This window comes from Gopherus evgoodei, chromosome 3, assembly GCF_007399415.2.
Source record: "Gopherus evgoodei ecotype Sinaloan lineage chromosome 3, rGopEvg1_v1.p, whole genome shotgun sequence".
In the NCBI taxonomy this organism is placed as follows: Eukaryota; Metazoa; Chordata; order Testudines; family Testudinidae; genus Gopherus; species Gopherus evgoodei.
In genome coordinates, this window is record NC_044324.1 from 71,159,975 (window position 1) to 71,173,509 (window position 13,535).

A 13,535-nucleotide genomic window follows, 5' to 3' on the forward strand; every position below is an offset into this window, starting at 1 on the left:
AATTAAAATCGATTTTAGATACGCAACTTCAGCTACGAGAATAACGTAGCTGAAGTTGAATTTCTAAAATCGAGGTACTCACCAGTCTGGACGGGGCTCCATCGATGTCCGCGGCTCTCCGTGTCGATTCCGGAACTCCGTTCGGATTGATGGAGTTCCGGAATCGATGTAAGCGCGCTCGGGGATCGATACACCGCGTCCAGACTAGACGCGATATATCGATCCCCGAGCAATCGATTTTAACCCGCCGATGCCGCGGGTTAGTCTGGACGAGGGCTTAGGGAAGCGGATAAACAGTGGAGGGAAATGCTGTTCTTTTCCACTCAAAGCCCTCGTCCAGACTAACCCACTTATTAAAGGATTAGACTCTTATTAAAGGAAGAATTGTTGTCCAGAACACTAGACTTATCACTTTTCAAATGAAACTTGCAATCTTTAACTGCCATCTGGAGTCTAACTGAAGAGAGTGGTGTAGCAAATTTCACACGTGTGTTTGAGTTACCAGTAACACGACACTAGGGAAAGTTAGAATATCATGTAGCCTATGAACATAAAATCTTTGGTTAAAAATTATACTCTTGTACTTTGTTTCAGGAAGAAAATGTGACTGTGACAAAGGATTTTAGTAGAGTAGAAAATGCTTATCAAATGGAAGCAGAGGTATGTATTAACCACAGCAAGAGGAATAACCATGCACCTAGACATAGTGAGTTTGTAGGTTTTGTCTTTTCTCCTCAAAACTAGCAAGGGACAGTTACATACAGTACAGCACTGTACAATATGAAGCACTGTACAGTATGAAGTAGTAAAATTAAAAATGCACCCCACAGAATTTTGCAAGAAGTAAGCTAGGTTCTGAGGTGCAAGAGCAAGATTTTCTTCATTCTTTGCTGTAGAAAGGAGCCCATTCACTCCATGATAACAGGGAAGCTATACTACATATGCTGGATGTTAGGAGAGCCTTGGCCTTCTATTTGGATAGGATGAAGGCCTTTAGGAAATCTCCCAAGCTCTTCCTATCAATTGCAGAAAGATCAAAAGGCACAGCGATATCAGCTCTGAGGCTCTCTAAATGGGTCTAGCGCTGTATTAGCTACTGCTATCATGCTCGTAATTTTGTACCTCCACCTGGAATCTATACATTCCACGAGGTCAGTTTCCACCTCGGTCACTTGAATTAAAGACATTCCTATTCTGGAAACCTGGGTGTCTGCTCATACTTTTGCAGACTACTGTCCGATTACTCTGCTTCTGTTGCCATCTTCGGCTCCACAGTATTGTAATCCATAACGGATTTGACTCCAAAGTCCCAACCCTCCATAGGAGATACTGCTTGGGAGTCACCTACAGTGGAGCACCAATAGGGACACTACTCAAAGTAATTACTCACCTTGTGAAGTAACAATGGTTCCCCACAACCAACCCACTCTCCGTCTACTTCAGAATTCTCAATAGGGGCTCTGCAGTAGAGAAGGAACAGAGGATGGTTCACCTGCACATTGCTAATTAGCCTTGCAGCAGAGCACAAGGGAGGGAGGAGAGCGCACGTGTGGACCAAATGGACATTGCTACTAAAGATCTCTGATCAGAGGCACAGGGCGCACGCACACTTACAGTGGAGCACATAGACACACATCTTGAAGAACCATCATTACTGCACAAGGTGAATAACTTTCTCTTATATGGGTAATTCCACTGACACCAAGGGAACTATGCATGTGAATAGGGCTTTGCATGAGTAGCCCCTTACCAAGCAGGAAGTGCTGTACTGGGAGTCAATCCAGCTAAGGAAAAGTACCATTTTTTTCAGTCTATGAACCTTTGCAATACAGCATGCTAATTAGACCACTATCCAATAGCTCAGGAGTCAGCAACCTTTCAGAAGCAGCATGCTGAGTCTTTCTTTATTTATTCACTCTAATTTAAGGTTTCACGTGCCAGTAATAGTTTTAATGTTTTTAGAAGGTCTCTTTCTAGAAGTCTATAATATATAACTAAACTATTGTTGTGTGTAAAGTAAATAAGGTTTTTAAAATGTTTAAGAAGCTTCATTTAAAATTAAATTAAAATGCAGAGCCCTCCTGGACCAGTAGCCAGGACCTGGGCAGCATGAGTGCCACTGAAAATCAGCTCGTGTGTCGCCTTCAGCACCTGTGCCATAGGTTGCCTACCCCTGCAATAGCTTGATAACGTGTTTTGTGGAGGGGACCTGGAAGTTTGCATCACTGATAGTTACTTGCAACTCCATAGTGAAAGTACAGTTCCATTTTGCACTTAAAGGAGGGAGAGAGCTTCTTTGGTTTTATGAAGAATATATTATATCCACCTCAAACTTACAGCACCGAGTACAAAAATAATGTTGAGAATTCCCCTGTTTGTTTTTAGGAGTTAAAATTAAACTTGGCCCTTTAAGAAATATATCAGTATTTTGCCTTGGTCCTGAACTATCTTAACTGAATACTGCAGATGCTTTAAACTTCCCATGTAGTTGGAAGTAACTGAAGTCTTGTGAATGGTCTATATTTGAAAAATTAAGGTACGCTATTAATGAGGTATCAAATTGTTTTTATATAGACTACAGCAAGGCTTAGGTCAACAGCTGAACTAATTCTTAAATAGTCATATTGATAGAACTCAACCAATCGCCAGTTTTTCTCTACCATTTTCTGCAACCCACCATTTCCCGCAGTTCTGCTAGGCATGAGACTGCTCTCCTCGCTGTCGTTTCCTGCGCAGGTTCAGAGCTGCAGCACAGCTTGTGCTGGCCCAGCCCTCCTCCCCCGCAATATCCTGCCTCCACAGCAGCAGTTTGCTTAACTCACTCCTTTAATGTTACTGTTTAGGCTGTTTTTTGGGCAGTTTGAGAATTTTGGTTTGCTTCAAGCCTTCTGGTCCAGGATTTGAGCAGCCTGGTGGACATAGCAACCTACAGCCTCCATTGCCCCTTCTCAGGCATGGCAGACCAGCCACGTAAGCAGTGGGCAAAATCAAGGTGCTCTGTATGCAAGGCAGCAGTTTTCTCAGGTTCTCAGCCAAAGACGAAAGATGCTCAGGATGCTCCCAGTCAGAGGATTTAACTCTGCTAGAACACAGAGCTCTGAATGGGACAGGCAATACTGGGTCCCCTACACACCCAAAGAGCAGTGACTCCACCACAGAGAAACCCAACCAGGAGACATAGGGCAAAACAGACAGAGGCTCTAAGGATGAAGAGGATTTCATCCAGCTTACCCAGGAAGTACGTCCTGGAGTAAAACAGGATTGCAAAGATACGAACCCTACTCAGATACTGGTCCCCACACAAGTACTGAAGTGGGCCCTTTGTTTCCCTGGGGAGAGATGCCAGGCTCATAAATAATTACTGCCTTCCCAATCCAGGTCAGGGAACTCTGATAAGGAGATGTCACCCTGAAGGAATAGGACTCTGATGGAGAAGGCTCTGACAGAGAATGCTGTAGAGGGCTTTGGGCACTGCCTAAAGCAAGTGGCAAGAAACTGCGTTCTGGCCATGCCATAGCAGCCATGCTCACAAACCATGCCAAAAACCGCCAGAATGAACAACAACAGAAAGAAAGTACAAAAAAATTACCCAGCACTCCTCCTCTGACTCAGATTCCTCGTCTACCGAGGAAGGAATGCTGTCAGGCTCTGAATCTGAGCAGGACTCAGGGAAAATGTAGCAAAAATATTCCCCCTCTACACCCCTCCCCCCCCAAAAAAGTTTGAGGGCATGTGCAAACGATTGTGTCCACAATATTTATCCAAGCTCCTGAGCACAAGCCTTGAAGTAAATACCGCCCCTCAAAATCCTCCCTCAAGGTTCTGATTCCCCTGCACTCCTTTTTAGGAGGCATGATTAGGGAGAAGTGAGAAACTCAGCAGGAGTAAGACCATTAACATATATGACCTTAGGTTTTTACAAACTCCAAGAGCCTAAACGTTCTATTAGTGAGGTTTCAAAAGTAGATACTGCAGTAGCATCCTTAGCAAGATACATGATTATTCTGGCTGAAGGGGAATTCTTTCCTAAGGACCCCACAGATAGGGAAGTGGAGGCCACCCACACTCTGGCAAGTCAAGTATAATTAGGCAGGCCAAAAAACAAATCAAAGAGCAACTAGCAAAAGACACAAAAACTAACAGCAAAAATTGTATTTTTTTTGTTTCTCTTCATAGGACTGTAGGCATCCGTTCAACCACTACAGTAGAGTAATCGTTTTCTCCTTATGGGGAGAAAACGCTCCCTGAGGGGCATGCCCAACTCCCCAGAGTTCAAATGCTACCTTACTTGCAGACTTTCTATACCAATTTCGGATGGACTCTTTTTGTGCATCCGCTGTCTCGGCAAGACATGTATACCACAGAAGTGCTCGCATTGTCACAATCTCAAACCAGGAAGGCAAGAGATCTCCAACTTAAACTCCTCCTCATGGAGAAGTCTCTCTGTCTGGTGTCTCAGCCTGAGGTACGGACCCGTCCTGGTCAGAGATCACCAACTACAGTCTTTTACAGGGGCCTTTCTTCCACGGTTCAGGCTTCCGATCAACTCACCAAGATGGTGGCAAACAAACAGGATACAACGTCCCCGACTCAGGAGTTGGACAAGAAAGGGCACTCCTCCAATGGGGAAACGGCTTTGGTACCAATCGCACTGATCCTTTCAACTGCCGAAATAGTGGGGCCCTCCAGCACCGTCGGTACCAAGATAACAAAATATGCCAAGTGGCTGAGCTGTGACACAGGCAGCAAGGGGAAACTGAAACCCCATGCTGCGCTACCAACAGAGCTGATCAAACACCCAGTACAGAGCATCTTGGCACTTCCACAGATGATGGCACCCCCTAGCGCAGACACCATGCACTTGAGCTGCACATTGGCACCGATGAGCAGATCAAACCATCCGGTACCAACTCCTACTACGCCAGTAGTACTGATGCCATCCACTTTGCAGCAATTCCTATGCCAGGAAGACCTCACTGTCTCCTCGATACTGGAGTCTATGTAGCATCCTCGGTACCTAGTCAACCCAGTTCTCCACCTCTTTTCACCCCGCAATTTTTTAGCGATGATGAGTATGGGGACGAAGATGTTCTACACTCTCCACAACATTCTTCCCCTGTGAATGCTCCCATCACACCTGCTCATCTGTACAAGGGCTACCTGGTGGACCCCAAGGACCAATCCAGGTATGGGCATCCCTGGATGCCACTTATGCCCTTCACTCCAGAGTAGCCATTTTAGAGCTCGTGGACAGCATACTCACCACAACAACAGCAACACAGACTTGCCAGCCCATCCAAAGAAAGCACACATCATTCACCTCTATCAACAGCACAGGGACCACCTGAATCTAGAGAACGGGGGCGGAAGAGGAGGAGGAATTCTTTGACAAGGACAATCCACCTGAAGCTCACTTCTCTTCATCTTCGCCTGATGACACTATCATGCCCCCGCCTCCCAACACAGGAGATGGTTTCAAACAATTCCAAGACCTCTATAAGAGAGTTATGAGCTCAGTGGACATTTCCCTTAAAGAAGTCCAGGAGGCACAAGATAAATTAATAGACATATTGCACACATCGACATCCTCCAAAATTGCCCTTCCTATGAATGATGTGAATATGGAACCAGTAAAGTTATTCTGCTAAAACCCAGCAACGATCCCATCCACATGCAAGAGGTCTGATAAAAATTACTACGTGCCCACAAAGGGAACTGAATTTCTCTTCTCACATCCAATGCCGAACTCATTAGTGATTGGCGTGGTCAATGAATGGGGCAGACAAGAATATCCAGAAACACGCCCTATAACAAAGATTGGAAGCAGCTCGACGTTTTCGGCCGCAAAGCATACTCCTCAGTGACCTTATACTTGAGAATAGCTAACTATAAAGCATTACCAGCAAAATATGACCACAATAATTATGCAAAATTCTCTGAATTTATTGAATTTATTCCAGAAGATAGAATTGATTTGAACTGCTTTTTTTTTATCAGCAGGTCAACTCGTAACCAGAACAGCATTCCAGGATGCTCTGGATTCTGCTGATACAGCAGCGAGGTCCATAGCCACCATGGTGGTTATGAGAAGGGCTTCCTGGCTCCATCTCTCTGGATTTCAAAAGCCGATTCAGTCGACAGTTGAAGACCAAAGAATCTAAGCTATTTGCGGCCAAAACAAAGAGTCACTACACATTCTCAAGAACTCGAGGGCAACACAAACAAAAGAAAACAGGGAAATTGTCAAAGATCCCAACCCCCCTCTGTATGCACAATGCCACAGATATTATGAGCATTGGGGCAGAAGCAGAAAATATTGAGGAGAGAACAGTCTACTCCCTCAAATACTGTGTGCTAGCCATTGACCTCCAGACAACACATTTGAAGCCTTGTTTGAGGGCCTGAGAATCCTGTATCTTTCAACGCTGGAGCCATCTACAACTTGCAAAACCTTTGGAGATTGCCTTCTTCCATTCTAACAATTTGGAAAAATATTACAACAGACAGATAGGTATTGGAAATTATCGAGATTGATTACTTCATCTGCTTTACCTCCAAACCCCCTACCCACCCTACCACCCCGTCCCTCTTCAGGGACTCCTCTCATGAACATCTACTGTGAGAAGAGGTAACCCACCTCATACATCTAGGAGCAGTAGAACTCATACCAATGGAATACAGACTAAGGGAATTCTGTTCACACTACTTTCTCACACAGAAAAAAGCACGAGGGTGAAGACCCATCCTCAACCTACAGCGAGTCATAAATTTGAAAACACAACGATTCAGAATGGTCACACTAGGCACCATAATTCCAGCACTAGACAGGAGAGACTGGTTCTCAGCCCTCAACCCTCAGGATGTGTATTTTCATATAACCATCCATCCATCACATTGGAGGTTTCTCTGCTTTGCAATAGGACAAGATCATTTTCAAGACAAAGTCCTATCCTTCAGCCTATTCACTGCCCCGCGGGTATTTTCAAAGGTCCTAGCCGTTGTAGCTGCCTACCTCCGCAGAAAAGGAATCCTGAAATTTCCATACTTGGATGACTGTCTGCTGAAAGCACCAACATGGCAGACAGCGTTAGAGTCCACCAGATAGGTGATAACTCTATTTACGAGGTTAGGCCTTCAGATAAACATAGAAAAATCCACTTTGGCACGAGCACAAAAACAGGAGTTTATTGAGGCATACCTCAATTCCCCTGAAGCAATGGTCCCTCTACCAAGAAAATAATTTCTGACTTTACCCAGCCTGATCTCCATGATGCGAAACAGTCCACAAGTGTTTACCAGAACCTACCTACAACTTCTAGGCCACATGATTGTCATGACCTTCGTCATCAGACACACGAGGTTACACTTGCAGTGTCTACAAGCCTGGCTCTGGACAACTATGTCCCACACAGGCACAATATAAATGAACGCCTCACAATGCTGGACAAAATAAAAGACTCCCTTTTATGATGGACATACCCATACAACACCTGGAGTGGGGGTGCCCTTCGAACAGAATCCACCAACGTTTACCATCACCATAGATGCATCCCTTCTGGGTTGGAAGGCACATCTAAACCCACACTCTATTCAGGGCCAATGGTCCACAGTGGAATCCCATCTTTATATAAACCTTTTAGAATTACGAACTGTCCGAAACACCTACTCCCACTTCTTACCGATCATCAAAGACAAGACTGTACAGGTCCTTACAGACAGCATGGCTTGTATGTTTTACATAAACAGATAAGGGGGAACATGATGACACTCCCTATGCATGGAAGCCATATGACTCTGGCAATGGTGCATCAAGCACAATGTCCATATTACAGCATCGTACCTACCTGAATGCCAGAATACTACAGCAGATACCCTGAGTAGGAACTTCTCTCAGGACCATGAGTAGGAGCTGGATACGTGTTCTCCTAAACATTTTTCAGACTTGGGAGTTCCCAACAATAGATCTTTTTGCAACCACACAAAACACCAAATGCCTGCAGTTTTGCTCCAGAGCAGAACTCAGTCCATACTCTCTCAGCGATGCCTTCCTCACTAAATGGCATGCTCCCCTCCTGTATGCCTTCCCTCCCACCCCTCTCCTAGCCTGAGTGCTTCACAATATCAGACAGGACAGATCCAGAGCGATCCTAATAGCCCACATGTAGTCTTGACAAATGTATCTTTACCTTCTGTGGATGGCGGCGTGTCCACCACGCACACTCCCGCCTCTGTCTCAGCTTCTGTCTGAGGACACAGGACACGTCCTCCATCCGGATCCTCAAAGTAACTCAAAGCGTGGTTACTTCATAGCTCTCAGGATCTGAAATGACATGCTCCACAAACGTACATAACATTTTGTTAAACAGTCGAGATGTGTGTCCCCCTGTGGGTGCTCCACTATCCTTCCTCCTCCCTTCTACTTCAGAGTTTCACACTAATGGTCTGCAGTAGAGAAGGAACAGAGAGGGTGTTGGTCGCACAGTGCCAGATAACCACCTGAAGTGGTGTGAGATGGGGGTCGCACATGTGTGACCCAACCGGGAACTGCTACCATAAATCTCCAATTATGAGTGCAGGGGCGCACAAACACCTAAAGTGGAGCACTCACAGGGACACACATCTTGAAGAACCTATGTTACTGCATAAGGTAACTTTCTCATCTCTATCCTGCACAAGTGGGTGTATAATGGCTTCTGTACTATCAGAGACTACAAATATACTATAGGAGATAACAAAATGGGCAGAAAAGAATCTCTCTCCCCAGGTGATATACATAAAAGGGAAGTTGAATCAGAAAGCAGACTGGCTCAGCCATTGCACAGTGAACAGAATAGTGCCTGAACCAGGAAGTCTTCACTCTGATCTTAAAGATGCTTGGTTTCCTCTTGGTTGATCTGTTTGCAAGTTACAAAAACACCAGCAGCTGAAATACTTTACCAGGGAATCAGATCCCAAGTCCCTGGGAACAGAGCCCTGTCACACAGGTGCCAGAAAGCTTGTGATATGCATTCCTGCCTTTCCCTCTCATAAGAAAAATAATTTAAAAGATAAAGCAGAAACAAATAAAGGAGATAGTGATAATTCTGTATTGGCCAAGGAAATCCTGGTTCTCTGATCTGATAGAGCTGAAACTGCAACCACCATTACAGTTGCCACCCAGACTGGACATCCTTGCCCAAGGCCCTTTCCTCCAGACCCAGATCATTTCAGCTGAGAGCCTGGTTATTGAAAGGGAAACGTTAATAGCACTAGGCCTATCTTCCAAAGTGATCAGAACTTTGTATGAGTCCAGGAGCGTCTCCATGATAAAAGCTTATTCCTCCATCTGGACCAAGTTCAGCATTTGATGCCAGGAGAGCAATGCTAGTTCAAGAGATCTGGAATTCCAGCTATCCTGAACTCTTTCAAAGAAGGTATAGATAAAGGTCTTCAGTCCAGCACCATAGCTCGCCAAGTATCTGCCACTAGTAGCATTCTATTCACGGGATCCTCAGGTTCTTTGGCATGTAATCCCAAGGTATTCAGATTTGTTAGAGCAGTCAAACTGGCAGTCAGACCAGTCTTCCCTAAATGGGTCCCACTGGTATTGAAGGCCCTAGCCACTCACCCTTTCAAGTCCCTGACTTGTATATCAGCATTTTGTCTCTCCATCAAAATCTGTTTTCTGGCTGCCATCATGTCTCCTGGGCAAGTTTCAGATCTGGCAGTCCTATTTATGCAAAGACCCCACTGAGTGTTCCATGAAGACAAGAAGGTACTGAGAACTGCTGTCGTTTCTCCCCAGCATGAAGTCTGCTTTCCATAGCTTGCAGGAGACTACCCTTCCTTCCTTCTGCTCAAAGCCACAGCACCCACCCAAGAAGCTGGGGCACAATGTAGATGTCAGAAAAACACTGAAATCTACATCAAGTGCACAGAATCCACAAGGTCAGGCCCTGTTTGCCATCTTTCACCTGAAATGTCAAAGGCTCAGAATCTCCAGGCTGTCTCTGGTTAGATGGATCAGACTGCATTGTTGAAGCTTACAAAAAGTGTCAGGCACTTCTCTTTCAGAAGCTATCCAGGCACACTCCACGACAACCTTGGCAACCTTGTCGGCCGAATGAGCATATGCCTCTGCCACAGACATATGCAGCGCAGCCACATGGTTGCTGGTTCACTTTCTGTCCTCTGCAAAAGCCTCCTTTGGCAGAAATGTGCTCCACGCAGTGGTCCAGTAGTGGCCTTGCCTTTTGGTCAATCCTCAAGGGGAGGAGGTCTATTTAACTCTTTTTCTATTTACCTTTTCTTGTCTCTCCTCACTCCTGTACACTGCTCACTACTTCTCACATGTAACAAAATTGTGGGAGACACTGGGCTGCAGAATGAAAAATTTCTTACAATAATGTCCTTTCTGCTAGAAGCACCTCCCACAATTCTACCTACGTTGGTGCCTTTCTGCTAAAGATCAGCCTTTTATTTGCATATTTACCATGAAGGGAGTTGGCCTGGTGTACAGTTAATGCATTTGTCATTGTTGTTATGCTTATAAATATTTTTCTCTAAGTTTTTCACACAGCTTTGGAATGACTCACCTGGCAGAAAGTGGGGAAAGGGGGCGTGGCCAGCATGAGCTGCACTGCAGCTTTGAATCACCACTGCAGAGAGGAGAAGAGCATCCCTGTGCGTAGAAGAATTGTGGGAAATGCTTCTAGCAGAAAAGAAATTATCAATTAATTTTTTTTCCATTTAATGCAACAATTCTGTGAATTGTAATGGCTCAGTGGAAGACTGGACAGATGCAGTAAGTTCTTACTGGCAGGTCACTTGGCCCAGCTGTTACTGTGTTCATAGAGTCATGACTGCATACTAGCTTGGGCATCAGTGATAGCTTCTTGGCTCCACTGTGCATTGAGTTAGTTCTATAGCAGGAGCATAGGGGGAGCCCTCAAAGCACACAAATATCAGAACTCACACTGGTCCTGGGCCCACCCTATTTACATAAGTGGAGTTCTCTCTCTAACAGCCTCTGAACAAATGAATCATTTGCAAATTGAGAGTCACATTAACCAGTATGTCTTTTGGATTCTTCCCAGAGTCATGCAAATGTAAAGTAGTTGTAAACCCTGTTTAACTGCATGGTTTAGGTGTACCAATAAATCTGCCTTTAAATGAATAAATTATTTAAGGTTGATAGTGCACATCATATCATAAGATACATTGCATGGTAGCATTCTCTTTGTGTTTCTTGTTTAGTGTTTGTATGAAACTAATAGTTTTAAAAAAGACTAATGAAATTCCCAGACAAAAAGCTATGTTACAACAGAGTTAAGAGGATACATCAGTTACCTGAGGACAAAATGTTTTATCCTGTAGTGATGACACAGTAGGGAAGAAATATGAAAAAAAAATAATGTCTTTAAAAATCAGTTAAATCTAACCATGAATCCTAAACACTAAAATGCCTGAATCATAATTATATAGTTTTTGCACGACATCAGTACAGGACAGAGTTACGGATGTTTTGGTGTCTTAACTGTGCGCTCCTTAACATGTTTTGACTTTTTAAATGTAACTCAAATTCCCAGATTTTTAGTGCTTGGTTTTGGGATAATTACAACTTTCCTATAATTTTTATTTTTACCCTTAAGTTACTAAGATATACTCTCAGCTTTAACTATTTTTGGAAGGGAGGAGTAGGGGATCACAGATTTAAATAAAAGTTATATTTCTTGGATTTTAACCTTAAAAATGTGATGTAGTCTCCTTATCTCAAAAAAGATATACTGGCATTATAAAAGGTTCAGAGAATGGCAACTAAAATGATTAGGGGTTTGGAACAGGTCCCATATGAGGAGAGATTAAAAAGGCTAGGACTCTTCAGCCTGGAAAAGAGGAGACTAACGGGAGATATGATAGAGGTCTATAAAATCATGAGTGGTGTAGAGAAAGTGAATAAGGAAAAGTTATTTACTTGTTCCCATCGTATAAGAACTAGGGGCCACCAAATGAAATTAATGGGCAACAGGTTTAAAACAAATAAAAGGAAGTTCTTCGCACAGCGCACAGTCCACTTGTGGAACTCGTTGCCTGAGGAGGTTGTGAAGGCTGGGACTATAACAGCGTTTAAAAGAGAACTAGATAAATTCATGGAGGTTAAGTCCATTAATGGCTATTAGCCAGGATGGGTAAGGATGGTATTCCTAGCCTCTGTTTGTCAGAAAGTGGAGATGGATGGCAGGAGAGAGATCACTTGATAGTTGCCTGTTAGGTTCACTCCCTCTGGGGTACCTGGTGTTGGCCACTGTCGGCAGACAGGATGCTGGGCTGAATGGACCCTTGGTGTGACCCAGTATGGCCGTTCTTAGATTCTTAAAATTTAATATTACTAAAAGATTAGTTACTAAACACTAAGTTTAGTCTTTTTGTAAGTGCATGTAAGAGTGCCTAGAATTACACTGCAGTTTTCCTTCCTGCATATGCACTTCATCCCATTTGCCTAGTTTTCTGAATAATCACTCATGAAGTAGTAATTGGCATCTGTACTTGCCTAAGCTGCTTTCAAAATGTAAGAATTAGGGACACATGGCTCGTGACATCTTAAGGACACGTTTTCTTTCTCCAAATTGCGAAGATACCAAAATTTCTAGAGTTCCCCACAAAGAACATATTCTGAATCCATTATTTTAATTCTGCTGCAAAACAATGATCAGTTTACTGGAGGGCTGCAGGCATCTTCTAGGCAAGTAGTAGTGGAGGTATAGGGCTAATACCCTCAGTTGTTCTTACATATCAGGTTTGCAATGTACCCTTGTAATTAAGTCGCTGAAAAGAAAGTCACTTTTCTAATCCACTTATGTTTACTAACAGGTCTGCATTACATTTAGTGATTTTGGAAAAATGCAGAACGTTTGCAACTTACTAATTGAGAAACTGGGTAGTTCTGTTATCATCAGTCCACCTCACTTCTACCATACAGCAGAGGCTGTAGACACCCTTCGGTAAGTTCTCCCTCTCCTCTCCACAGAAATGCACAGCCTCAGGAAGCATTTACATAATACATAATCCAGAGTGTTTAAAACAGGAAACAATAATAGTCTCCCTGTTGCCCACTCCTGCCTGATACTTAAAGGAAAATTCAAGAAACTTAAAAAAGGTTCTACATTTAGCTTGCAAATGGTAACGCTTAATCTTTCATGGAGACTGCAGTGTCCTTGTATAAAGGCAGGAGGTAACAAGCTTTTCCATAATTTCAATAGGAAAAACAATCTGCTTTTAACATGCTCAGTCAGCATATCTGGTTTTTCAATGGAGTTAAATCAAAACAAATTAATTTTAGTTTGGGATTTGTATGGGAAGGTACAAGCATTTAACAGGCTCCATCCACTTCCCCAAGTGCTGCTGCTGTCCTTCCTTCTCTTAGCTGCTGACAACAAACTTTGAAATATACCTTTCTAAAGAAACTCCACTTCTATTACTTTGAAGAGAGAGAAAAACTTTCTAACATCAAAACATCCTCCCACAGCACCCCAGCCATAGAAGGAGAGTTAATTTGC

The 13,535-nt window shown here is 43.7% G+C and overlaps 1 protein-coding gene across 1 annotated transcript in view; it reads left to right on the forward strand.

The window, feature by feature from the left end:
• Positions 1–13,535, forward strand: part of IRAK1BP1 (interleukin 1 receptor associated kinase 1 binding protein 1) — a 30,728-nt gene that overhangs the window by 16,300 nt on the left and 893 nt on the right. The window contains exons 2-3 of the mRNA XM_030555786.1: positions 595–660; positions 12,850–12,980. Coding sequence (XP_030411646.1) covers positions 595–660; positions 12,850–12,980 — 197 coding nt within the window. The remainder of the gene's footprint in view (positions 1–594; positions 661–12,849; positions 12,981–13,535) is intronic.